This window comes from Triturus cristatus, chromosome 7 (assembly GCF_964204655.1).
Source record: "Triturus cristatus chromosome 7, aTriCri1.1, whole genome shotgun sequence".
NCBI classification, from domain to species: domain Eukaryota; kingdom Metazoa; phylum Chordata; class Amphibia; order Caudata; family Salamandridae; genus Triturus; species Triturus cristatus.
In genome coordinates this window covers 88015284-88042570 of record NC_140590.1, presented here as the reverse complement: position 1 = coordinate 88042570, position 27287 = coordinate 88015284, and the positions used below count along the sequence as shown (strand labels likewise).

General features: G+C 51.6%; 1 protein-coding gene across 6 annotated transcripts in view; it reads left to right on the top strand.

Moving 5' to 3' along the window:
- LOC146808888 (phospholipase A2 inhibitor gamma subunit B-like) overlaps window positions 1–27287 on the top strand; it is a 1090687-nt gene that overhangs the window by 523688 nt on the left and 539712 nt on the right. For all 6 annotated transcript variants that reach the window (XR_014966274.1, XR_014966273.1, XM_085615701.1 and 3 more), the window contains one exon: window positions 1088–1240. Coding sequence is in view for 4 of the 6 variants with exons in the window: in XM_085615701.1 (XP_085471827.1) it covers window positions 1088–1240 (153 nt within the window). In the remaining 2 variants the exon portion in view is untranslated. The remainder of the gene's footprint in view (window positions 1–1087; window positions 1241–27287) is intronic.

Genomic DNA, 27287 nt, shown 5'->3' with positions numbered 1-27287 from the left:
TACTGCATTATAGAGCACTTTAGTTAAAATAAACATTTAAAACTATAGTGTGTCTCTGATTACTTATGTTGTGGAAAAGTATGAGTGAGTTAGCGAAAGAGTGTTCTTGCTCCCGCGATTACTGAGAGAGTCTGAGTTACATGTTCTAGGATGTCTAATCATTGGTAGCTTCGCTGTAGTACGGAGAACGAATGAGACACTATAGCTAGTCGGATTGGGGTTCCGGGCACTAAGGTGGGCAGTTGGTACACCACTATACACTGTGGTCCTGGTTTCTTGCGCGTAGTTCTGTATATGTGCAGAATCCCTGCAAAACGTGTCTAAAGAAAGGTGTGGCCGACATTAAAGTGAAAGAGCGTCATGGGTGTCAACTTGACAAACAGATGCTTTTTATTGTCAAAGCCCCCATGCCTCATATTCACTTTAATGTAAGACATGCCCTTTTGTTTAGACGTGTCTTGTCTAAAGAAAGGGGCACGGCCTTCATGAATGTGAAAGTGCTGCATGGGCGCTAGTAAAAAGAAGTATTTGCAATGCAATCGGTGTCGCGTTTGCAAGAGTTTGAGCTATTGCATTGCCAATAGGAAATAAAGCAAGGTAGAGGAGCTCATAATAGGAAAAATAGGAGGAGCAGGTATTTAAGGTGGCGCACTCACCTAAAGAAGAGGAGGGTCACATGTAACATTAAGCCTCTTGGCGGCCATTTTTTAAGAACCTATTGGGTGCAGATTGTTACCAGCTACAATATACTCACCACGGTGTGTAGCCTGTTACGGGAGTAATGGCTGCCTGCTTTGGGTCAATGTATAAACTTCACTGAAATTCCTTCCCTTTGCATAAAGGAAAATATTTGGTTCTCCATGTCTTCAAGTAATGATTAATTTCTCCAACACACACCAAAGGCAACTTATTTGTTGGAGGCAGCGTGTGGGTTAAGTTAAAGTTCTGAAAATGTTCTGTCCAGAATGTAGCCAAAACGAATTAAAACACAAGCTTTTACTGCATTATAAGCTCTTCCTTCTTCATTGTTGCTCTGATTGCCAAACCCACCTTCTCACTCTCTGGTGGGTTTCTTCTTATTGTGCAGCAGGTGCCCCGCCAGCAATTGAATTCATCAGGGACTGTGGAATTTACCGAGACGACTGTAATAAGATTGAAAGTGTGAGTGCAGTAAGCATTAAACTAAGTTCTAACACTACCTGCTGCTCCCAGGACCGCTGTGAACCTCTGAAGCCCAAAGGTACATATCAGTATTTATACAATTTGCAGTGTATATGTAAGACTAAATTGAACTATTTATGTGAAACTTTTTTTAGTATTTCATACCGTAGAAGGCATTTTGTATATGTGTTTGTTTCATAACCCATGTACTTATTCTTTTTTAGGTCTCGCTGAGCCCCAGCGCTTGCGCTGGCTCGAAGAGACATTTTGTATGTGGGATTTTCAAAGTGCTGCTGGCTGGCCTAACGCTTGCGTTCACGCGATCGTGCACGCGCCCAGCCAGCCGCCAGCAGCACTTTGAAAACTTGTGTGCATCATCGTGATCACATTCGCTTTCAGAACGATCGCGATGACGCACGCGCACACACAACTCCCGCTTCTCCCCCTCCCCCACCACATTTTGCATCTCCGGCCGCTCGCGCGCGGCCAACGCTTGTTTTTTAATGGCTCTGCTCCTGTCTCTGCTTCCGTGCTCCCACCACTCTCCAGCTATCAATCAGCTGCTTTCCCCCAGCGGCTATTGATCTCCGCCTGTCTCTCGCTCTGTTTCCAGCTCCCTGCTCTATGTAATCTGCATCCCTCTGTCCGCGCTTGTTTGTTTGGATAATGGCTTGTTTACCCCCTTTCCCCCCCAGCGGGTGAAGGTAACATTTCCCTGCTAGATTGCTGTTTCATGACTTCGTCCTTAGTGGATGTTAAAAATTGTGCCATTTTAGACTTGAACGCTCATGTTTTCATTTTTTATTTTAAACGTGTTCACCGACCTGTTTATTTTCAAACACAGCGTTTCCCTCCCCCCAACCATACCCTGTGCATCGAGTGAGGCAGCACAAGCCCCGGGCACCCTCAGCAGCGTTTATTCTTTATTTCGGTGATGGCTTGTTTAACCAGACTTGCTCCAACAGCACCGTTGTTAACAGCGCTGTTCTTATCTGGACTGTTACTGCACCATACACAGCAGGCATTATTGGAGGCTTCAGGGGGAGAGCGGGCAAGTACATCGGCCTGCTCTGGCGCAATGCTTTCCTCCCTCCTGCTGCCCATACTCTGTTCCGCAGCTGCTAGCATTCCCACAAACTGACCAACCGCAGCCCTTCATGTTATATGCGCCGTAGATAGCTGGCATGGGAAGTCGCCTAACGCCATCTGGTGTAGTTTGTGAAATGTGAGACGGCCGCCTTACTGTTTCCAACACTGCTTGGAGAACTGTCCATGAGGGGGGGGGGTGAACTGCGCTTGCCATTTGCGTTGTGTGTAAAAGTAATACGGTGGACAAGCAACTTTTTTTTCTATTTATTCACTTTTGTAACAATGGCAGCAGGCCGCACTGCGTGCCCCCATTACTACAAAAGTAAACAAAAGTTGTTTGCCCACCATATTACTTTACACACAACGGAAATGGATCTCGTCACAGCGGATCTATTAAACTAGCATTCTCCCACTTGGAAACCTCTTTTAAATCGTTATCCACACACATCATGCAAATAGCATTGATTAATTGGCAGGTAGCACTTCAATTGCTGAGCACTTGCACACATAATTAAATGTACTTTTTAAGCCCATCCACTTGTGACACAACAAAGATAGGTTGCATGTGTACACGCCGTTGGTGCACCCCCTGTTGCTTGGGTGTGTACCTCACTGCCCACCAAGTTCAAGCTGTACACCTGAACTTCCTGCTGGTAAGCGTCTGGTGATTTGCTTGTTTTTCATGGCTCATTTAGGAATCCCCTCCGCCCCCTGCGTGATAAAGCTGACAGCATAAATGTTTGGAAATGAAAGTGGTGCTATCACATACTTCACATGTATTCTAACCAGGGCTTCAAGTGGAATGAAAGAACTTGGGAGGGTCTCTCCAAGGGACGTGGTCGATGTAGTTAAGGGCGTGGCTTAAAACAAATAAGCTCAAAGCCTGTGCTTTTTTGCTTTCCCTCACTTCATATGTCAGCAGGGCACCCGTTTCTCCGACGCTGCTCTTCATGTGCTCTGTTACCAATGCTTGTTTATTGAGCTTCATGCAGCACCGTGTTTAACTAATGGCATTTTTTATTTATTTGTGCTAAAGCGCCACACATCGCGTGCTTAGCTGATGCATTTCTTGCTTAATTTACTGTTTATTGTAGCACTACAATGTGCGTGACAGCAGTAAATCACCAGAGAGGAGCGGTGTTTCATCAGCGCCTCGGGCAGAGTAGAGAATGCCAAAGTGCAGCAGCAGCACATTGGTCCAAACATTACACACTGGAATGTAGTGACAGCTGAACAGCCAATAAAAATCACACGCTCTTAAACGAAATGGTCAAATTGTTTTGAGTAAGCGACTGGAAAATTTTGGGTTATGTGTCTAGCAATCTAGTGCCAATCGATTACCTACTTGCATGCTTTTTGTGTTATCCTGGGCAAACTAGTCTACTCTATCTCTCTCTACTTTAGCAGTTTAAAACAAAGATGCAGGTTTTGGCCGTGATGAAGTTAGCCACTATCAGTTGAAGCATGTACAAAGTTGAAAAGTCTCATGCCTAGTATCACTGGGAAACATCAAGGGTCACCTGCATCCAACATTCTTTTAGATCAGCAGGGGCTGAGTGGTGATGATAAAGGGACCTGCAAAGGCTGTCCCCCTAACGTTACCTTGGAGCCACGGAGTGGGATGCCAGCGCAGTACGCACTGAGCAGCTGAGGTAGCTCTGACCCATTGAAGAGGCTGTGAGCCTGACAGAGAGGCCTAATGGGATGAGCAGCACAGTACTTACTAGGCTCAACGATGTCTGTGTGCAGCTGGTGATTCTGCTGCCGTAAGGTGCACTACGACAGCGCCGCTGGAAAGGAGGCGGCAGTTATGTGGAGACAATCACACATCCTGCACATTGCAGTCTCATGCATGTCCTACATCCAGATTACTACTTCTGCAGAGATTACCAGCGCATTTTTATTCAGCACCATTGTTGAGCTAGAGTCCAGCTGCAGTTCTTCATGAAAATGGCTGGAAACTGGGGCCTATGTGACAACTGTAGGAAAGTAGTATCTGCTTTCATGGTTACCCCCACTTTTTGCATGGTGTCAGTATGTTTAGGTCTCGCCTGACCCAGCGCATGCGCTGGTCTGGCGAGACTTTTAGTGAGGGCTCAATAAATGCTACCATGGCCAGCCTAGAGCTACATTGCATGTGCGCGGGCGCGCGCTTAGGAGCAGAGGCACCATATGGCAAACGTCATCATGCTCATTGAGCGCCAACGATCACTTTCACTTTTGCCCGCAATCACTTTCGCGGCGCCCCTTTGACGTTCTCGTTCAAAGAACATCAAACATCAAAGAACATGTTGTGTTAATGCTTTGCTGTGCCCGTTTGACTTACAATGTGCTGTCTCTTTCCACAAACTCGATGTTTGTGTTCCTTTATTTTGATATGCTTTTAGTATTACTGTCACACACTCAACCACAACCACACACACACAACCACAACCACACAGACAACCGCACCCACACAACCACACCCACACAACCAAACACACAACCACACACAACCATACCCACAACCACACACACACAACCACACACACACAACCACACACACAACCACATACAGCCACACACACAACCACACATACAACCACACACAACCTGACACACACACAACCACACACACACACAACCACTCACACACAACCACACACACAACCACTCACAACCACACACAACCACACATCCATACCCGCACCCACAACCACACACACAACTGCACCCACTCACAAACACAACCACACATACAACCACACACACAAGCACACACACAACCACACACACACAACCACACACACAACTACACAACCATACACCCAACCACACCCAACTGCACACACACCCAACTCACACACAAAACCAACCGCACACACAACCACACACACAACACACACACAACCACACACACAACCACACACAAAACCACACACATACAACCACACACAACCGCCCACAACCACACACACACAACCACACAACACCACACACACAACCACAACCACACACATAACTACACAAAACCACCCACGCAACCACCCACACACACACACAACCACACACACAACCACACCCACACACACACAACCACACACACACCCACAACCACACCCAGACACAACCACAACAGCACACAACCACACACAACCACACACACAACCACACATGCAACCACACACAACCGCACACAACCACACATCCACGCCCACAACCGCACCCACAACCACACCCACAACCGCACCCACACACAACCACAGCCACACACACAACCACACACACAAGCACACACACAACCACTGTGAGACTGGCCTCGTGGCGTGGGCCCTCCCGACCAGCCAGCCACCCTGCAACCGCACCTGATCCCCGATGTCACAGACTTCCGCCCACCATGGCCCAACAACCCGATGGCCGGCCAAGGCCCCAGCACCACCATAGACCCTACCACGCATGCCCGGCCGAGAGAGCGAGAAGCCCCCAAGCCAGACCAGGAGACACCGTCCCTGTCACACCTCTTGTCTCCTCCCCAAGGAGGGTTTCGATTGGCCACCCCCCCCCGGTGAGCGGGCGCCTCGCCTGCTGGGCATCTGGAGTCCCTCCCAGACCCACCTGAACAGATCAAAGGGCCGAGCGAAAGGAAATCCCGACACACCGCCCCCAGGCACCAAGACCCCTCTCCGCGAGGACTCCGGACTTCAAAGAGGAGGGGGAGTATAACAAGGGGTGCTGAAGGGACGGGAGGCAGAGAAGACCTGGACCTACGAGAGCCCTGCTGACCTGGTCACGGCTCGATCGATCCCTGAACGGAAGAACACTACCCGAACTCTGAACCATCTGAGCCCTGCTGACGCTGTCGCGGCTCCCCGAACTCTGAACCATCTGAGCCCTGCTGATGCTGTCGCGGCTCCCCGAACTCTGAACCATCTGAGCCCTGCTGACGCTGTCGCGGCTCCCCGAACTCCGAAACCACCTGTGCCTGCTGAGTGACTCGCGGCACTCTCCTCTAGAAGAATCGGCAGAAATTGTCAAGAGAAACAACATCCCCCAGCTCGAGGATTGAGAGTTGTGCGAAGGATTCTCCGCAGAGACACTGAACTCAGAGACTGTCCCGCTACCCCCATACCCCATCACGAAATTATCGCCGCTTGTGGCGCTGCTTCAATACCTGCATTTCGGATCATAAAGGTCCCTAAAGGTTAACGATAAAGTACTGTCTTACAAAGAACTACTGTGTGGTGTCCCTCTGTCCGAGAGTGCAAGCTCAGCGTGTGCGATCCTAGGAACGAGACCCTTCCAGGAAGGGCCTCCCCGCCCTTGCTCGGCCTAACTCTGGGAGAGGTGGGTCGAAGGGTGGTCCGGAACGTATTCCGAAGCCCCCCGGAGAACGCCTTTCCAACAACCACTCACAACCACACACACAACCACATCCACACACACAACCACACACAAAACCACACAACCACACACACACACAACCAAACACACACACAACCTCACATCCACACACACACCCACAACCACATCCACACACAACCACAACTACACACACAACCACAACCACACACACAACCACACACACAACCACACACATAACCACAAACACAACCACACACACAACCACCCACAACCACACACACAACCACACACCCACACACACAACTACACACAACCACACACACAACCACACAACACCACACACACACAACCACACACACAACCACACACACAGCCACACATGCAACCACACACACAACCACACACACACAACCACACACACAACCACACCCACACAACCACACACACAACCACACACACACACCCAAACACAACCACACACACTCAACCACACACAAACACAACCACACACACAACCACACACACAATCACACAACCACACACACAACCACACACACAACTACACACAACCACTCACACACAACCACACACACCCACACACACACCCACACACACACAAGCACACCCAACCTCACATCCACACACACGCCCACAACCACACCCACACACAACCACACACCACCACAACCACACACAACCACAACCACACACACAACCACACACACAACCACACACAACCACACACACACAACCGCACACACAACCGCACACGCAACCACACACAACCACACACACAACCACAACCACACACACACACACAACCACACACAACCACACATCCACACCCGCACCCACACACCACAGCCACACACACAGCCACACACACAACCACACACACACAACCACACACACACACAACCACACCCAACCGCATACACACAACCACACACACACACCCAACCGCACACACAAAACCAACCGCACACACAACCACACACACAACCACACACACAACCACACACACACAACCACACACACAACCACACACACAACCACACACACACAACCCCACACACACAACCAAACACACAATCACCCACACAACCACACACAACCACACACACAACTACACTCACTCACACACACACACAACCACACACACACACCCACACACACACACAACCACACCCAACCTCACATCCACACACACCCACAACCACACCAACACACAACCACAACCACACACACAACCACACACACAACCACACACACAACCACACCCACACCCACACACACAACCACACACACAGCCACACAACCACACACACAACCACACACACACAACCACACACAACCACACATCCACACCCACAACCACACCAGCAACCGCACCCACACACAACCACAGCCACATACACAGCCACACACATACAACCACACATCCACACACCACCACACACAACCACACACACAACCACACACAACCACACACACAACCACACACACAACCACCCACACACAAAACCAACCGCACACACACAACCACACCCACAACCACGCACACAACCACACACACACAACCACACACACAGACACCCACACGCACACACACAATCACACACACAACCACACACACAACCACACACACACAACCACACACACAACCATAACCACACACACAACCACACACACAACCACACACGACCACATACACAACCACACACACAACCACACACACAACCACATACACACAACCACAAACACACAGCCGCACCCACAACCTGACCCACAACCGCACCCACAACCGCACCCACAACCACACCCACAACCACACACACAACCACACACACAACCACACACACAACCAAACACACAACCACACACACAGAACCACACACACAGAACCACACACACACACAACCACACCAAGCATTGGCATAGCCAATGGGTCTCGCCTTTGGGACCTTATAAGTGTTTAGCCACGCAACAGTTGATGTGGTTGCACCAAGGATATTGTGCTGCATAACTAAATACTTAGAAGGTCCCAAAAGCGAGACCTATTGGCTATGCCATTGCTTGTTTTTACTTAGTTTCATGGGTTCCTGCTAATCAGGACCCCAGCATCTGTGCTCTCTCTCCTAGATGGGCTCTGGTAAGTACGTTGGTACCTCCACAATAAGTCCCTAGTATTTGGTACTGAGGTACCTAGGGCCTAGGTACACCAGGAGTCTCCCATGGGCTGCAGCATGTATTGTGCAACCCTGGGCACTTAAAACCTATGTCACCCATACGGCAGGCTCTTCAGTCCTGAGGGTAGGGTGCTTGTTATAAGTGTGAGGATGCTCTTGCATGAGCAGGACACCCATACAAACCCGAGTCGATTCTCCAGGCTTTAAGAGTAGCAGCCATTTTAAGATATATAGTGGACAATCAGTCATTACGAGATGTCTAGTTATATAATTGCTGCACCAAACCTAGTCATGTTTGCCTTAAACATATTGGAATTATACCCCAACACTGATTCTTGTGCTGGAAGTATGATGTCATGGACAAGGGGGCTCCTCATGGGACCTCCCTGTACTCCCAGTAACAACCTTTCAGTTCTGCCATCAAGCTAGTGCTGCTGCCGATCACATACACGATTCTGCCCTCCTGCTGCTGAACTAAGCTTGATCAGCAGAAGGTACAACAATAGGTTTCCTGTCACAGGGAGGTGTGACGACTTCCCAGACAGGACTTGGTGTATTAGGCTGGGGTGTGGGTGCTTTCCATCGCCCCCAAACTGCTTTGAAGGGCACGTTTGGTGCCCTCCTTTCATACTCGGGTTTGAGCCAGTTCAGTAACCCCTAGTTCTCCCTCTGGCGCGAAACTGGACAGAGGAGGATCCCACCGTCTGTCCTGCTCCTCCTCTGGGAGGGGCCCTGAGTCTTTCCAAACCTTTCCCTACTGAAGGGCTACCCTGTGGGTGGGTCCTTATATTCGTCGTGGAACACTCTTCGACTATCTGCACACTTCTTCTTTGTTGGACTTCGACTGGACCCAAGACTGCATCTAGGAAGACTCCTGCTGCTCCTGGTCTCACTGTTCTTCAAGTCGTCTGCATCGTTGGTGTCTGTGCTTCATCTAGGTTCTCCAGAAGGCCTGTGGGCATCAAGGACATCCAAAGTAATCTCCCTTGGTTTGTAGGAGTCACTCCCCTTCATCTGCAGGCAGTTTTGAGGACAGTATCCCTCATCTGAACCGTTGGGGCGAAACCTCTGTTCACCGCATTGACTTGCCGCTGCCAAGGTTTGCTGTCTCTGCACTTCAGAGATCTTCAGGCTACAAGGAGCTCCAGCACCTTATCCCTCAAAGGTCTGCATCCTCTGCATTGTGGGAGCTGCTGGAGGTCCTCTTGCGAACGCTGTGCCTTTGGCCTGTGGTTCCTCTTGAGGATCTACTTTTGCTTTAGTGGGCTCCTCAGTTTGCTCAGGGCCTGCTATAACCCTCCAGCACTTGGTGAGTCCCTTGAACCTTGCTGGTCCCAATGTTTGCGTCTTTTCACTTTCCATGCCAGTTGCTGCTACCAATGTTTGTTGGTGATCCTGCCAGACACCGACCACCTAGACACCGACATCCGACGTGAGACTGCTTGTTTCGTGGGTCCTGGTCTTCCTCAGCGTCGCCTGGTCCTCACAGCTGCAGTGACAAGGCCACCATCTTTACTCCTGAACCTCTCGACATCGGTGGGCATTGTGCGTCCATGCCTCCTGGTGACCTCCGAGTGGCATAGACTTTGTCCCCTCTACTTGCAGGTTCTCCTCCTAACAAATCCACCCTTGAATTCTACAGGAGTCCTTTACAGGATCTCCAGAGGCATCTTCCTCGAAGTCTCACATTGTCGTCTACGACAGGTTCGGACGTTACTTCAACCCTATGCACCCAGCTTTCCTTGTGCAGGTACGAGTGGTGTGGCTGTCCAACCTTCTGTCTTCTAAAGGGTTTCTTCTGGGTCCTCTGGGAAGGGCACTTCTTCTTTAAACTGCAACCACAACTTCTCCATTGACCTCCATTGGGCACACAGCTATGTTTCCACTCTTCACACAGCCTCCGTGGGGTCCCTGGTTACTTACCTTGGATGGTTCCTTGTGTTCCCAGCTCCTCTAATTCTTCTGGTACAAGTCCTGTTCTCCTTTGCAGCTTGCATTCAACTTTCTTAGTATATGGTTTGCTCTCCCCCTGGAGACCTGTGTATATTTGTGCTACTTGCTTGATTATTTTGAAGTATTCTTGTGTGTATTGTTGATATCTCTGGGTAGGAGATATACCAATGAGTTAGTGATTGTGTTGTGTAATATATAGATAAATTTGTATAAGATACTGTGTGGTTCTACATTGTCGATTAAATGTGGACTCCTTCAAAATAAGCCTGCTTTCCACAGCTGCCACTTTGAGATCATTCTATGGTTATCACAGCCCACTAAAATCACCACAAGGATTGCCTGGATTAGTGTAAAGTGCATTACTCCTGAGAGTGCATTATATACTAAGCCAGCCCCCTACAACAACCTATCAGTACTTGTGTTATACTGTTCCATCATCTACTGTATAATACCTTTGTCCAATTCTGTAGTGACTCTGTCTCAGCACAACAGTTACATTTTGCTAGTGTGCTGTGGTCTGATGAAACAATTAGCCAAAGGCCTCTTAACCCCTTGCGTGCGCATGACGGAACCACGCCGTCATGAGCCACGGGCGGCGTGTGCTCATGACGGCGTGGTTCCGTCATGCTGCGGCCGCTCCACCTTCGCGGCACTAATTCCCCGCCTGTGCGGGCGAAATCAAGAGTGGGCGGAGTCGTGACGGAACCACGCCATCATGAGCACAGCTCGCCCGTGACTCATGCCGGCGTGGTTCCGTCACGAGCATGGCGGCGCCGCGCTCACCCCACACCCCCCAGCGCCGCGGCGGAATTTGCGCCGCGGCGAAGGGGTTAAAGACAAAGCTGGTTCTCTTCCAGAGGATCCTCATCAATAGTCATAAGCACTAGAATATTCCCGCCCATGCGCGGGACCTCGGAAACACAATCATATATGTGATAAACATATATGCATCTCCATCTATATATACATATATATATGTATAAATAATAAAAGTACATGCAGCTGAATAATGCTGTAAGGACTCCCCTGTATATTATAAATAAAATATGTAATATAAACAATATATCACAAAAACAGGGAAGAAACAGCAGCAAGAGCATGTTTGAAAACTGTTTTAATGCTTAGCATTTAGCCCAAAACCTCAGATAGGACTGAAAGCATTGACAGCTCACAGGCTGCATTGTAGAAAACCACAGCCTAGAAGGGCTAGAAAGCTAACTCTTAGCAACATAGAAAAACTGGCACCGTGCCTTTAAGGCAGCCATGACCCCTAGCTTCCCATCATGCCTCAGGGGTGACAGTTAGGTCAGTTGTTCTTTCCGGCTCCTTCAGTCAGGACCCTGGTTACACAGCTCCACTCTTTTCTGGTTTTATTCAGAAATTATCTACCTTCTTCAGAAAAATTTTAACTTACTTCGACGTCTTTCATTCAGTCAAGTAAGGTGTTTGCTTTTTCTGATTATTTTTGGCATTTTTTACAACTCAAAATGCCATCCTTTTTTGATCCCTGCCCTTCTTGTGGAAAAAGAAGGCCAGGTCCGACTCTCACTCTGTCTGTATTCTTTGCCTGCCTAAGGATCATGTCCCAAAGACTTGCCCTCATTGCCAGTCTCTCTCTAAAAGAACTTTAAAGGACAGAGAGACCCTTGTGGAGAAGTGTGGCTCAATGATTAGAGCGGCAGACCCTGATGCAGAGGTCTAGCCCGGGACCAGGGTTCAATTCCCCGCCTCGGCGGGTCTTGGGCTCAAAAATTCCACGGACCTGATAATTCTCGCCACGGTGCCGTTCCAATCATGGAGTCCCACTCTGCAACTCTGGGCAATAGCTTGCTTATTCTCCACAACGGCCCCCACAACGCTAAGGATGCCTGGCCTCCCCCTTGGGGGTGCCCAGGAGTGGAAGCCTCACAGGGAAAGCCAGGATGGGTTCCACAGCGGTATTCGTACAAGCGCCTTGAGACCCTTGTGGGTGAGTAGTGCGCTATACAAGTATCAATTTTTTTTACAATTTACCCTTGACCCTGATTTCAGGCCAGGTCGCCCCCCCACCACGCTAGCGCGACCTGCTGGTGCTGCCTCTGTCCCTTGTGCCGCTGCTGCCGCCGGTTCAATCCCCGGTGGTCCAGAGACCGTAAGCCTTGCCCCCTTGTGCCTTTACCCACTGTACTGCTGCTGCATTGTTTTTACTGTTATTTAGCTCTGTTGTGCTGATTTTTGTCTTCTGTATTTCCCCCTTTGCTTTCTGTACCCTTTCTGTTTGTTTCCCTGCCCCGACGTTGCTTCTTCGTTTCCCCGCCGTTGCCTCCTCTGCGGCCCCGCCCCCTGACCCGATTGGCCCACGCTCCCCCCTCCCAGCTGCTCCTCCCTCCCTCGATCCTACATAAGGCAAGCCCGTGTGCGCCCGTCCACGCCTGGTCCGCGCCCAGCGCCAGAACCCCTGGCCCCCACCAGAGCCAAGCCACCCGTCTGAGATACGATGCGGCCGCCCTCAACGCACTCAACACCGGACGAACGCCTGCCTGCAACCAAGCCACCCCGAAGCGAACTCATGGACCCTTCACCTGTCAACCCTGCAAATACACCTGCATCCAAACCGGCAGACCACCCACAGGACCTCGCAACAACAACAACTGTGAGAAGTTGGCCTGATGTATGATGTCACTAGTTCTAGTGTACACCTTATATCAGTCCAAATACCCTTATGGTGATTGGTTGTAAAGTCAACCTTATAGACCAGCTATCCTAGTGGTAGCATGGACAAGAGCAGTCTTAGGCTAAACTCTGAATGGCATGTGAAGCCAGCTGTGATACCATATATAATCCCTTGAATACCAAATGAAAGGACACCACAACAGATATATATATAAAATAAAGTGTATTTATTCTAGTCAAACCCTCAGCACTCTTTATGAGATTAGAGGTAAGTACAACACAGTCTTATTTAAGCATACATTAAGTCACACAGGTAAGTAATACAGTTAGGCCCTAGGGGCCACGCAAACCATATACTAAGTAAGTGGTATAAGGACCACTGTCACGGAAATAGAATAGGCCTAGGCCTAGGGAATCGCTGGGGCTACACTACACTAGCGTTAGTTAGGAAGTGGGAGGCCCACGGGATTCGTGTGCAGAGTGGAAACACTCACGCGTAATGCGTAAAAGTCACTAGCAATAGTACAGTTTAGAAAACGATAGATTTAGGACACTTCCGGAGTAGCTAGGAAGTTGAGACTGGAAAACTAGACACTAGGATAGTCACTATCCTGATGAGCACCGGAGTACCCAAGTTACCTAGCCCACAGGCTGCGGGTGCATCGGGGTGAAGATGCGTCGGTTTTCGTCGTCGACTCCTATGGATGCCTGAAGAAAGATGCTGACAGGCAGTCAGTGAAGAGTGTCCGGTGGATCCCAAGGCTGGGATCAAGAAGAGAGGAAACCTGCAAGCAGAAGGGACAGAGTCAAGGTCACTAGCCAGTGACCACGTGGAACCAGGAAGGAACCAGGCGATGTCGTGAAGATTGCAGGTGAAGGTGAAGCTTGTCGCTGCAGCCTGGAGGACCAGGAAGCGTCGAGGACGACCAGGACCAGGAGGCGAGCTGTCCCACGAAGGCTCTTGCTGTCGGCGGCGTCGAAGTTGGACTAGGACTCACCGAGCCTTGGCAAGCTGAACCCACGAAGAACGGAGGACTTGCTTCTGGTGCAGACCAGGAAGGTCTGGGGTGCTTCTTCTTTGCAGAGAAGCGGGAGCCAGTCTGGAGGAGCCAAACCAGCGCAGAAGATTTCAGGGTGCGTCGTCACAAAGGTCACCAGCCAGCGGGCAAGCAACCGGACAGACGCGGCAAGCAGGAAAATGCAGAAGGGCCCCACGCAGGACTCGTGGAGTGTGGGGGGCTGATCTTCGGTGCAGATGGTGCTTGGGGTTGGGGCTTCTCAATCCCCGGTGCACAACTTCGAGGGTGCCTCAGAAGCTGCGCTTTAAGTTACTAGCCACTTTTCCCAGGTAGCCGGTCCCACGTCGCTCGTCGCCTCCACGGATCTCAGCTTTGCTGTGGATGTGGATCAGGGTCGGAGAAGTCTGGAAGTCAAGGCTCTGGTCGGGCTCTGCAGTCGGTTCCTCGTAGAACGTGGGCAAAGCAAAGGGTAGTCTCTTGATGGTGCCTGTTTGCACAGGGTAGCCACTCCTTGGCTACAAGGGAGATTCTTCAGTCTTCTTCTTTCGTCGAATGTCGAAGGTCCAGAGTTTCTGTTCAAGTTGCAGGTTCAGGATAATCTAAAGTCTTGAGGCCCAACTCCCACTCTTATACTAATCTGGGGGGCTGGGATACCTGCTAGGTCACGCCTTATGGGTGGGACCTGGGAGGGGGTGGTTACACCCACTTCCCTTTGTCCAGTTTCGCGCCAGAGCTGGGGCTGGAGTGCCCCAGCGCCGGTTTGAACTGGACTATGCAAGGAACACCTTGTGTGCCCCAGGCATGTCTCATTCCTTTCAGCCCACCCTGCCCCAATACACTAAAGGCTGTCTGGGGAGGTGCTAGCACCTCCCCAAGCAGGAAACCTATTGTCCAGGCCTCCCTGGCTGGGATCACTCCCAGCTGCAGGAGGTCAGACTTGTGTCGTGGCAGCAGCATCCATTTTGTGATGCTGAGGCTTTGGTCAGAGGCTAACAGTGAAGTATGATTTTAACATGTCTTTCCCTCTAGAAGGGGGGAATAATATCCTCATGTCCAGAAATGGCATGGGGGTATTATTCCACAGTGTTAGACACCTTACACGACATGTTTCGATAAAGCCAAACCATAGTTACCATAACCGTCTAAGATTATAAGGCACTTTAAGAGTATATGGTAGGCTATATCATAGAACAGCTATAAGGACTTGGTTCCGAAAGCTGCAGACAGGCTCAGCTCATGCTAGAGCACCATCTCACATGTTACCAAGCACTCTGCCTCCAGGATTGTTAAGGCCTGCCATAGGAGTGACTGATAGGTACATATGTGTCTATATGTAAGTTAGGTATAGGAATACTACACCTAAGCAAGGGGTGATTACACGACCTTGCCCCAGCTGAGTGATCAGCCAGTTGTGTCAAAATGGAAGGCCAGGCCAGGGGTGGCATAATACATGCTGCAGCCCCTGGTAGGCCTAGGGTACACCTATGCCCTGGGTACCTAGGGTACACTGTACAGGGGCCAATAAGGTGATCCTATCCAAATGGGTTATGCACCTAAAGTACATAGTATTAATTTAGAGAGAGAATAGCAGGGCTGTGGGTCTGATTAGCAGGCCCACAGCCACATCTAAGTCGAAAACCAGTAAAGCAAAAGCAAAAAGTGGGGGTGAACATAGAAAGCAGACCCTACTCTCCTACAACAACCACCTCAAGTGCATCCTCCGCAACACCCGCTCCGTCCACAAGCACGCCATCGAACTGTGGGACCTCCTCGATACAACAGCACCGGACGTCGCCTTCCTCACGGAAACTTGGATGAACTCCTCCTTGGCCCCCGACATCGCCATAGTCATACCAGACGGCTACAAAATCACCCGAAAGGATCGCACCAACAAAGCAGGAGGAGGAATCGCCATCATCTACAGGAACACCATCAACGTCACGACCAACACCGAAGAGACACTCTCCACCGCCGAACACCTACACTTCCAGATCCGCACTGACCCCAAGACCACTCTTAGAGGTACACTCATCTACAGACCCCCGGGCCCACGCACGCAATTCAGCGAAACCATCTCCGACTTCATCTGCCCGCACGCCCTAGCCTCACCAGATTACATCCTCCTCGGAGACCTGAACTTCCACCTGGAGAAAAACAGCGACAACAACACCACCACCCTACTCTACAACCTCAACTACCTTGGACTCAAGCAACTGGTGAACACTCCCACCCACATCGCAGGCCACATGCTCGACCCCATCTTCTCCGCCAGCAACCACGTCTCCTTCAGCCACACCTCCGGACTACACTGGACCGACCACAGATGCATCCACTTCACCTTCAAAAAGAACACATCCCACCACCACACGCTACAAATCCCCCGAAGACGCTGGAGCAAGATCACCACAGGCCAGCTCCTCACATCACTGAGCCAGAACCCGCCAGCCAACACCGACGACACCAACGACGCAGCCCACAACCTCACACAGTGGATCACCAACTGCGCCTACAACCTCGCACCACTGAAGAACCCTCCAGGCACGACCAACAGCAGGAAAACCCCATGGTTCACAGACGCCCTCAAAGAATCAAAGAAAACCTGCCGAACACTGGAATAAAACTGGCGCCACGAACGAACCACAGGAAACATGACCGCCCTCAAGAATGCAACCCGTAAACACCACCAGCTGATCCGCACAACCAAAAGGACATCATTCAAAGAACGTCTAGACACCAACACCCACAACAGTAAGGAACTCTTCAACATCGTCAAAGAACTCTCCAACCCCAACGCCAGCAACAACGACATCATACCGTCACAAGAACTCTGCAACTCCCTCGCGACGTTCTTCCACCGAAAAATCACAGACATACACGATAGCTTCGGACCCCCGACTCCGCCTCCAGCCACGGAACCAGCAACTGCCACCTCGACGCCTGGACCCCCATCAGCACGGAAGACACCACCTACGTGATGAACTCCATCCACTCCGGCTCCCCCTCGGACCCATGCCCTCACCACATCTTCAACAAAGCCGACACCATCATCGCACCCCACCTCCGGAACATCATAAACAGCTCCTTCACGTCGGCCACCTTCCCGGAGAGCTGGAAGTACGCAAAAATCAACGCCCTACTAAAGAAGCCCACAACGGACCCCAAAGAGCTCCATAACTTCCGCCCGATTTCTCTGCTTCCCTTCCCTGTCAAAGTCATCGAGAAGACCGTCAACAAACAGCTGACAGCATTCCTCGAGGCAAATAACTCACTCGACCCGTCCCAGTCCGGATTCCGAGCCAACCACAGCACCGAGACCGCCGTCATCGCAGCCACCGACGACATCAGGACCATGATGGACAACGGTGAGACTACCGCCCTCCTCCTCCTGGACCTCTCGGCAGCCTTCGACACCGTATGCCACCGCAACCTAATAACCCGCCTCCTCAACACAGGGATCCAAGGAAAGGCCCTGGACTGAATCACCTTGTTCCTCTCCAACAGAACCAAGAGAGTCCGTCTCCCCCCCCCCCCCCTTCTGCTCAGAGGCTACCAATATCATCTGCGGCGTACCCCAAGGCTCCACGCTCAGCCCAACCCTCTTCAACATCTACATGAGCCCCCTCGCCGCCATCGCACGCAAACACAACATCAACATCATCTCCTATGCCGACGACACCCAGCTTATACTTTCCCTCACCAAAGACCCCGCCACCGCAAAAACCAACCTCCTGGAAGTAATGAAAGACGTCACAGAATGGATGAAGCTAAGCCGCCTGAAGCTGAACTCAGACAAGACGGAGGTCCTCATCCTCGGACGTACGCCATCCGCCTGGGACGACTGCTGGTGGCCCACTGCACTGGGCCCTGCGCCGACACCCTCTGACCACGCACGCAACCTGGGATTCATCCTGGACTCCTCCCTTACGATGACCAAGCAAGTCAACACCATCTCGTCCTCCTGCTTCAACACCCTGCGCATGCTCGGAAAAATCTTCAGATGGATCCCCACCGAAACAAGAAAAATCGTCACCCAGGCCCTCGTCACCAGCCGACTAGACTACGGAAACGCCCTGTACGCAGGAACCACCGCCAAACTTCAGAAACGACTGCAACGCATACAGAACGCCTCCGCACGACTCGTCCTCGACATCCCTCGCCATCACCACATACCCGCCCACCTGAGAAACCTGCATTGGCTCCCCGTCAGCAAGAGGATCACGTTCAGGCTCCTCACCCACGCACACAAAGCTCTCCACAACAAGGGCCCTGAATACCTCAACAACCGCCTCTCGTTTCACGCCCCCACCCGCCAGCTCAGATCCGCCAGCCTCGCCCTCGCCTCTGTCCCACGGATTCGCAGAACCACCGCCGGTGGAAGATCGTTCTCCCACCTGGCAGCCGTTGTAGGAGAGTAGGGTCTGCAATCCTATGATCACCCAGATTTTTTGCTTTTGCTTCATTGGTTTACGACTTTCCCTGGCTGTGGGCCTGCCAATCAGACCCACAGCCTAGCTGTTCTCTCTCGAAATTAACACACATGTACATTAGGTGCATCCACTAATTGGAACTGGGCCGCCTTGTCAGTCCCTGTATCAGCATACCACAGGTATCCAGGGCATCGGTGTACCCAGGGCCTGCCAGGGGCTGCAGCATGTATTATGCCATCCCTGGATGGCCGCCCAAATCTGACACAACTGGCTGCACGACAGCTGGGGCAAGGTGGTGTAATCACCCGTTGCTGTAGGTGTAGTATTCCTATACCTAACCCTAGAATGGACACATGGATTCCTATCAGTCACTCCTATGGCAGGCCTTATCAATCCTGAGGGCCCTTCCGCTCCTTGCTGTCCACCGCGTTGTCCGACCACTCGCCAACCGGCTTGTGGCCCTCTTCACGACGCACCACGACAGTCTTTCATCACTGGTCTGGTTGCTCCAGACTGGCTCTTGCTCCCCTTCAACAGAGGAGTACCTCGGACCCTCCTGGTCCACTCCAGACGCCATCTTGACTCCACCGCGTGGGTTTGCCACTGCCAAGACCTGCTGCCCCACTCCTGGGCCCAGCATCATCGACAGCAGACACCTTCGTGGGACAGCTCGCCCTCCATCCTGGTCGCCGCCGCGCCTCCTGGTCCGAGGAACAGCCGAGTCCGACGTCATCCACTCACCTGGTCGAGGTGACTTCAGCCGGTACCTTCCTGGTACCCACACGATCGCTGGCTAGCGGTTGAGAACTGAGTCCCCTCTGCTTTCAGGTTTCCTTCATCACCGATCCAGGCTTGGATCTCGCTGAACATCGACACTGGTCGCCTGCCTGCAACTTCTTCTTTCAGGCTCCTGAGACTACAACGAGGACTCCCGACATCTTGCCGAACCTCACGCAGCCGCAGCCTCTGGGCTAGGTAACTCGAGCATCTCGGTGCTCCATCGTAGGTTCACTCTACAAGTGTCCAGTTCCTTTTTCGTTTAGTCCCACTGATCGGATTCCTCCGGAATCAGTAACTTTAAACTATCTAACCATTCGCATGTCACTGTTAGTGTAGATGGGTAGTCTTGTTATAAATAAATATCCTTTATTTTCATAACAACTTGTGTGGTGTCCTTTCACTTGGCGTTCAAGGGGTATATGTGATGGTAAACAGCTGGCTTAACACGCCCTCTAGAGTTTAGCCTAAAGACTGCTCGTATCCACGCTACTAGGATAGCTGGTCTGTAAGGTTGACTTACAACCAATCATCAATAAGGGTCGTTTGAAATGATACACAGTGATCACTAGAATAGTGAGCACTATATATCAGGCCAACTTCTCACATTGGTGAGCAGCGGTTGGAATTTGAGCTTGCTGTTGTTTTACCACACACGTATCCTAAGAATATCAAAGTGAAAGATCACATAAGTACCCAGGTACATATAACTTAACTTAGAATACTCTGAGTTCTACTGAACCAGCTGTTGTAGCGTAACAGGGCTTAGCACACCCTGACTACAACTCTTAGCAAGGGATCAGTAGGTAAACACATAGTGTAGGTAGGTGCATCACTTACACCTCACTAGAAGCATGTCGGTCCACGGAGAGTCTGCGGAGACTCCCTTAGTGGTCAGTGACCCTCCACAGGTCGTGTCACGATATGCAGCTCTTAGCTTCAAGGAGATGAGACAACTGTGTGCCTCCAGGAAGCTAAACCAGGGTTCTAACCCTACCATCGCATTTCTGATAGGTCTCTTAGAGACTTACGATGCTAGGAGGTCCTCTAACACAGGTCCCCCCAATGCTGATGGGAACATGCCTCCCTTAGAGGGAACCCTTGGTGACCCAGACCTCGACCTCCATACAGAGGAGGAAGACGAGGAGGAGTTATCAGGAGACGAGGCAAACAAAGGTCCAGTGGTAGTTGGCAGGCTTACGAGGACCAACTTAAGCAGGCATGAGAATGGAACTGGGGGAGCCCCGGGCCCACGCTCAAGCAGGCCTAACATTGGGAACGGACGAGCTAGGTCTCTCTCCAGAGGCTCTAACAGATCTGTTCGTACACATGTCTCTCAGGCATCTTCTCAGAGAGGAATGACGTCCCCTCAGAGAAGGGAGCATGAATCGAAGATGAGGGAAGTCAATCTGAGGATCGAGCGGGAAGAACTTGCCCTCGCCAAAGAAAGACTTGCCTTGGCCCGAGAGCAGAAATTAAGTGGGTTAGATCCCACTGGTGGCAGCATTCTCATTAGAGAGAAAGACAGGGGTATAGACACTAGACACCTGAGTAAAATAGTGCCCCCCTTTAAACAAGGGGACGACATCCACAAGTGGATAACTGCTTTGGAGAGGGCCTGCACTGTCCAGTGCGTCCCCCCAAGTCCGTGGGCAGCTATACTGTGGCTCTCCTTTGAAGGTAAAGGTCGAGACAAGCTCCTCACTACTAGAGCTGAGGATGCAAACAACTACCAAGTCCTGAAGAACACACTGATTGATGGGTTTGGCTTAACCACGGAACAGTACAGGTTGCTGTTCAGGGACACCCAGAAAATTCAGTCTCAGGATTGGACTGACTTTGTCGATTGTGCCACTAAGGCTTTGGAAGGCTGGTTGCTGGGTAGCAAGGTTACTGATTACACAGGATTGTACAATCTTATCATGAGAGAACAGATTTTAAACAACTGTCAGAACCAATTGTTGCATCAGCACCTTGTCGACTCGGATCTGACCTCTCCCCAAGAATTGGGAAAGAAGGCAGACAGATGGGTCAGAACAAGGGTCAAGCAGAACCAGACTCAGAACCAGGGTGGTCAGAAGAAAGCAGACTAAAAGGGTAGTAACAAGAACGAACAAAATGACCAGAAGTCTTCGACAGGTCCCCAACAAACCAAAGAGGGTGGGGGTCAGGCTTCACAGAAGAAGAAGACTCAAGAAGGCCAGTCAAAAAGGTGGTGCCAATACTGTAAAAGTAAGACTCACTGGTTTAGTGAGTGCACCAAGAAAGGAGGGCAAACTCCTGCCACTGCAGCCCCTAAGGCACCTGCACCCCCTAGTAAAGTCAGCAGTGGTACTGCGCCTCCCAAGGCATTAGTTGGGTTAACCCTGGGAACCGAGGGGAGTGACGACTTAGTCAGCACGCTCACTCAGGCCGTCCTTGTCTGTACAGGGGATATGGATATGTCCCCTGATGCCAGTCCCAATACTTTGGGCAAATACAGACAGACACCTTTGATCAATGGAAAAGTGGCTCAGGCCTACAGGGACACTTGTGCCAGTGTCACCATGGTGACGCCTAACTTTGTGGACCCTGGACAGATCATGCTAGGTACCGATTACCTAGTGACCAATGCCAGCAATGTCACTACCAATCACAGTATGGCAGTTGTTGATTTCTCCTGGGGAGGGGTAAGTGGCCCGAAAAAGGTTGTGGTTAGTTCAGACCTCCCCGTAGAATGTCTGTTGGGCAATGATTTGGAAACGTCACAATGGTCAGAAGTGGAGCAGAGGACTCACATGGAAATGTTAGGCTTGCCAGCACATGTCCTTGCTGTGACCAGGTCACAGGCCAAAAGATGCCCCACTGAACAGGTGCTGGATCCTGGAAGAACGGACCAGACACCTTCCAAGAAAAGGAGCAGTAAGGGTAAGGCTTCGCCTTCCCCCTTGCCCCAGGTCGTGGATCAAGTCTCTGAGGAGGCTGACCTTAAAGAACTGAGGGAAACTGAGCCGAAAGAGCTTGAACCTGGTCAGGTTGAGTTTCTGGGCTCAGGGGGACCCTCCAGGGAAGACCTGGGGAAGGCACAGTTAGACTGCCCCTCACTTGAACCCCTCAGACAGCAGGCTGCTGCTGAGGCTGCAGGGAACGCCACAGGTACCCACAAAGTGTACTGGGACGATGGACTCCTGTACTCCGAGGCAAGAGACCCCAAACCTGGCGCGACTAGGAGGCTGGTCATCCCCTTGTCTCTGAGAGGTTTCCTTCTTACCTTGGCCCACGAGATTCCCCTTGCAGGTCACTTAGGCCAGAATAAGACTTTGGACAGACTTGTTCCACACTTTCACTGGCCCCACATGTCCGAAGATACGAAGGAGTTTTGCTGCTCCTGTGTCACTTGCCAAGCCAGTGGTAAGTCAGGTGGCACGACAATGGCCCCCCTCATCCCACTAGCGGTGGTGGGGGTACCCTTTGAACGAGTGGGGATCGACATTGTCGGACCAATGGAACCCCAGACAGCATCAGGGCACAAGTTTATACTGGTGGTGGTGGACCACGCCACCAGGTATCCTGAAGCTATTCCCCTTAGGACCACTACAGCACCTGTTGTGGCACGAGCCCTAGTTGGAGTGTTCTCCAGAGTGGGCTTCCCTAAGGAGGTTGTCTCTGACAGAGGTGCAAACTTCATGTCGGGATATCTGACTGCTATGTGGAAGGAGTGTGGTGTCAACTACAAATTCACCACACCCTATTACCCACAATGCAATGGGCTTGTTGAGAGATTCAACAGGACCCTAAAAGGGATGATTCATGGACTACCTGAAAAGCTTCGGCGGAGATGGGATGTCCTGATACCCTGCCTCTTGTTCGCCTACAGAGAGGTCCCGCAGAAGGGGGTTGGCTACAGCCCTTTTGAGCTTCTGTTCGGACATCCTGTAAGGGGACCCCTTTGTTTGGTAAAGGAAGGATGGGAGAGACCTCTCAGAAAGCCGGCATCAAACATTGTGGACTATGTGCTCGGTCTCCGCTCGCGGATGGCGGAGTACATGGAAAAGGCATCTAAAAACCTTGAGGCGAGCCAAGAATTACAAAAAGCTTGGCACGACCAAAAGGCTGTCCTGACTGTGTACCAGCCTGGACAGAAGGTGTGGGTGCTGGAGCCAGTGGCCCCAGCAGCACTCAAAGACAAATGGTCTGGGCCCCACACGATCATTGAGCAGAAGGGAGAGGTCACCTACCTGGTAGACCTGGGAACTCCCCGGAGCCCCCACAGGGTGCTCCATGTAAACAGGCTCAAGGCATATGTCGACAGGGAGGGCATGGGCTTGCTCATGGCCACAGATGAGGGACAGGAGGAGGAGAGTGACCCTCTCCCGGACCTGCTCTCTCAGAACCCTGACGATGGGTCAGTAGATGGTGTTGTCTTTTGTGGCAGCCTCTCTGGACATCAACAAAAGGATTGTAAACAGGTTCTTCAATCCTTTCGACATATGTTCTCTCTGACACCCAGTCAGACCAATTGGTGTACCCATGAGGTCGACACTGGGGACAGTCTGCCCGTAAAGAGTAAAATCTATCGACAGCCTGATCATGTCAGAGACTGCATCAAGACAGAGGTGCAGAAAATGTTGGAGCTGGGAGTCATTGAGCCTTCGGACAGCCCCTGGGCTAGTCCCGTAGTTCTCGTGCCGAAACCTCACACCCAGGGCGGTAAGAAAGAGATGAGGTTTTGCGTGGACTACAGAGGCCTCAATGCAGTCACTAAGACTGACGCCCACCCAATACCAAGAGCAGACGAACTTATAGACCGGTTGGCTTCGGCCAACTACTTAAGTACGTTTGACCTGACAGCTGGGTATTGGCAAATCAGGTTAGCTGAGGAGGCCAAGCCCAAAACAGCATTTTCTACCCCGGGTGGGCATTATCAGTTCGTGGTAATGCCCTTTGGTTTGAAAAATGCACCTGCCACCTTCCAAAGGCTGGTGAATCGAGTTCTCACTGGGTTGGACGACTTCTGTGCGGCGTATCTGGACGATATCGCTGTCTTTAGCTCCACCTGGGAGGATCACCTGGTCCACCTGAGGAAAGTGTTAGAGGCCCTGCAAAAGGCAGGCCTCACTATCAAGGCCACTAAGTGCCAGATAGGGCAGACACAGGTTGTATACCTGGGCCACCTTGTAGGTGGAGGCCAGGTTCAGCCATTGGAGAGCAAAATACAGGCCATCCAGGACTGGGCTCCTCCAACCACCCAGACTCAGGTTCGAACTTTCTTGGGCCTGACTGGTTATTACCGGAAATTTGTCAGAAATTATGGATCCATTGTGACCCCGCTAACGACCTGACAAGTAAAAAGATGCCAAAAAAAGTTAGGTGGACAGCAAGCTGTCAGAAGGCATTCGATGACCTAAAGCAGGCCATGTGCACGGCGCCTATCCTAAAGAGTCCAGACTACTCCAAAACATTCATTGTCCAAACAGACGCTTCGGAGTTGGGTGTGGGAGCTGTTCTATCTCAGCTGAATTTTGATGGTCATGACCAGCCCATAGCTTTTATTAGCAGGAGGCTGACCCCCAGAGAGAAGAATTGGTCAGCTATTGAGAGGGAGGCCTTTGCTGTGGTTTGGGCCCTGAAGAAGTTGAGGCCATACTTGTTTGGCACTCACTTCAAGATTCAGACCGACCATAAGCCCCTCTTGTGGCTAAATCAAATGAAGGGTGAAAACCCCAAACTACTTAGGTGGTCCATTTCCCTACAGGGGATGGACTTCACAGTGGAGCATAGACCTGGCACTGATCATGGAAATGCAGATGGGCTCTCCAGGTATTTCCACTTAGAGCAAGAAGACTCACCTGGTCAAGGTTAGCTTATTGTCCCAAAGTTTGGGGGGGGGGGGTCATGTAGGAGAGTAGGGTCTGCAATCCTATGATCACCCAGATTTTTTGCTTTTGCTTCATTGGTTTACGACTTTCCCTGGCTGTGGGCCTGCCAATCAGACCAACAGCCTAGCTGTTCTCTCTCGAAATTAACACACATGTACATTAGGTGCATCCACTAATTGGAACTGGGCCGCCTTGTCAGTCCCTGTATCAGCATACCACAGGTATCCAGGGCATCGGTGTACCCAGGGCCTACCAGGGGCTGCAGCATGTATTATGCCACCCCTGGATGGCCGCCCAAATCTGACACAACTGGCTGCACAACAGCTGGGGCAAGGTGGTGTAATCACCCGTTGCTGTTACCTGGAACTCCCTCCCCGCACACCTGCGAATGACCCAGGACCATCTCACCTTCAGGAAACACCTCAAGACCTGGCTCTTCGAACAGTAGCAGCACCCCCCCCCCCCCCCCTTTCTTCCCGTCCAGCGCCTTGAGACCCCCACGGGTGAGTAGCGCGCTCTAAATGCTTGATTGATTGATTGATTGAGAGAGGATACGGTTTTATGGATTGGCAGAAAAGGCTTCCAGAGGCAGGTCTCTGGTAAAAAAAAGGCTCCAAGAGGTCCAGATCCTCTTCTAGACCCTCAGTGTCGGGCTCGGCGCTGAGAAAGCAGCCACCGGAGGGGCATGCAGCGAAGAAAAGACCGTCGACGGTGGGCTCGCCGTCGAGAGATCGCAGGCATGAAGGTACGTCATCGACGTCGAGAGTCCGTCAGCCTCCGCCGTCGTCAACCCGGCGACGATCTGCGTCAAGGAGTTCCAGTCCACCGCCTGCTTCAAGACGTCGATTGGCTTCGAAGAGCCAAAGCCCTCCACCGTCGTCAACCCGGCGACGATCGGCGTCGAGAGCCAGCAGACCTCCGTTGACGTCAGTTAGACGTTCGACATCGAGAGCTGATAACCCACCGTCACATAGACGACGTTCGACGTCGAGGGGAGAGAATTCTCCACCGTCGCAGACCAAGCGGCGATAGGCGTCGAGAACGAGACCTCCGACGTCATCCCGACGACGTTCGACATCAAAGACCAGAAGCCCTCTGCCGACATCATTTCAACGTCGCTCGGCGTCGAGAGCTAGCAGCCCTCCGCCGTCATCATCCCATCGACGATCGGCGTCGAGGAGAGAAAGCCCTTCGTCACCGTCGAGGCCACATCGCTCGACGTCGAGACGAGGAAGTATTCTACCGCCGTCGAGGCGCCATTCGCCGTCGACACATTCGACGCCGAAGAAGCTACAGTCAACGCCGAGACCGCTCCCAGAACCTGGTCGAGCCTCGACGACGAGAAGAAGATCTCGATCGACGTCGAGGAGGGCTCCGTCGCAGCGGGATATACGCTCGACGTCGAGACCACCAGCGCATGGATCTGATGAAGGTTCGTAGTCTTGGTGACGGAATCAGCATTGAGACATTCTTCTTCTCTCTCCTCGAGACGTCCTCATTCTCCATCTGCGTCTCCAGAACATCAGAGGAGATCGCGACAGAGATCCCTTTTGCATCACAGGCCCTCTCCTTCTATACATCTGTCTCCAAGATGGCTTTTACCAGTACATCACTGGAGTAAGACTCCGGCGGGAGCAGCGAGAAGGGAGGAGGAGTACACAAGCCCTGTCCACAGGTCCCCTCTGCAAAGATTAGTACAGGAGGTGGATAGATCGCCTTCGCTGGTACGCCACCACCGTGCAGGTAGATCTAAGGAACGCAGGCCTCCTACGTCACATCACCACAGAAGGAGGTCTCCTCTTGGTCATCTTCCTCAATCCA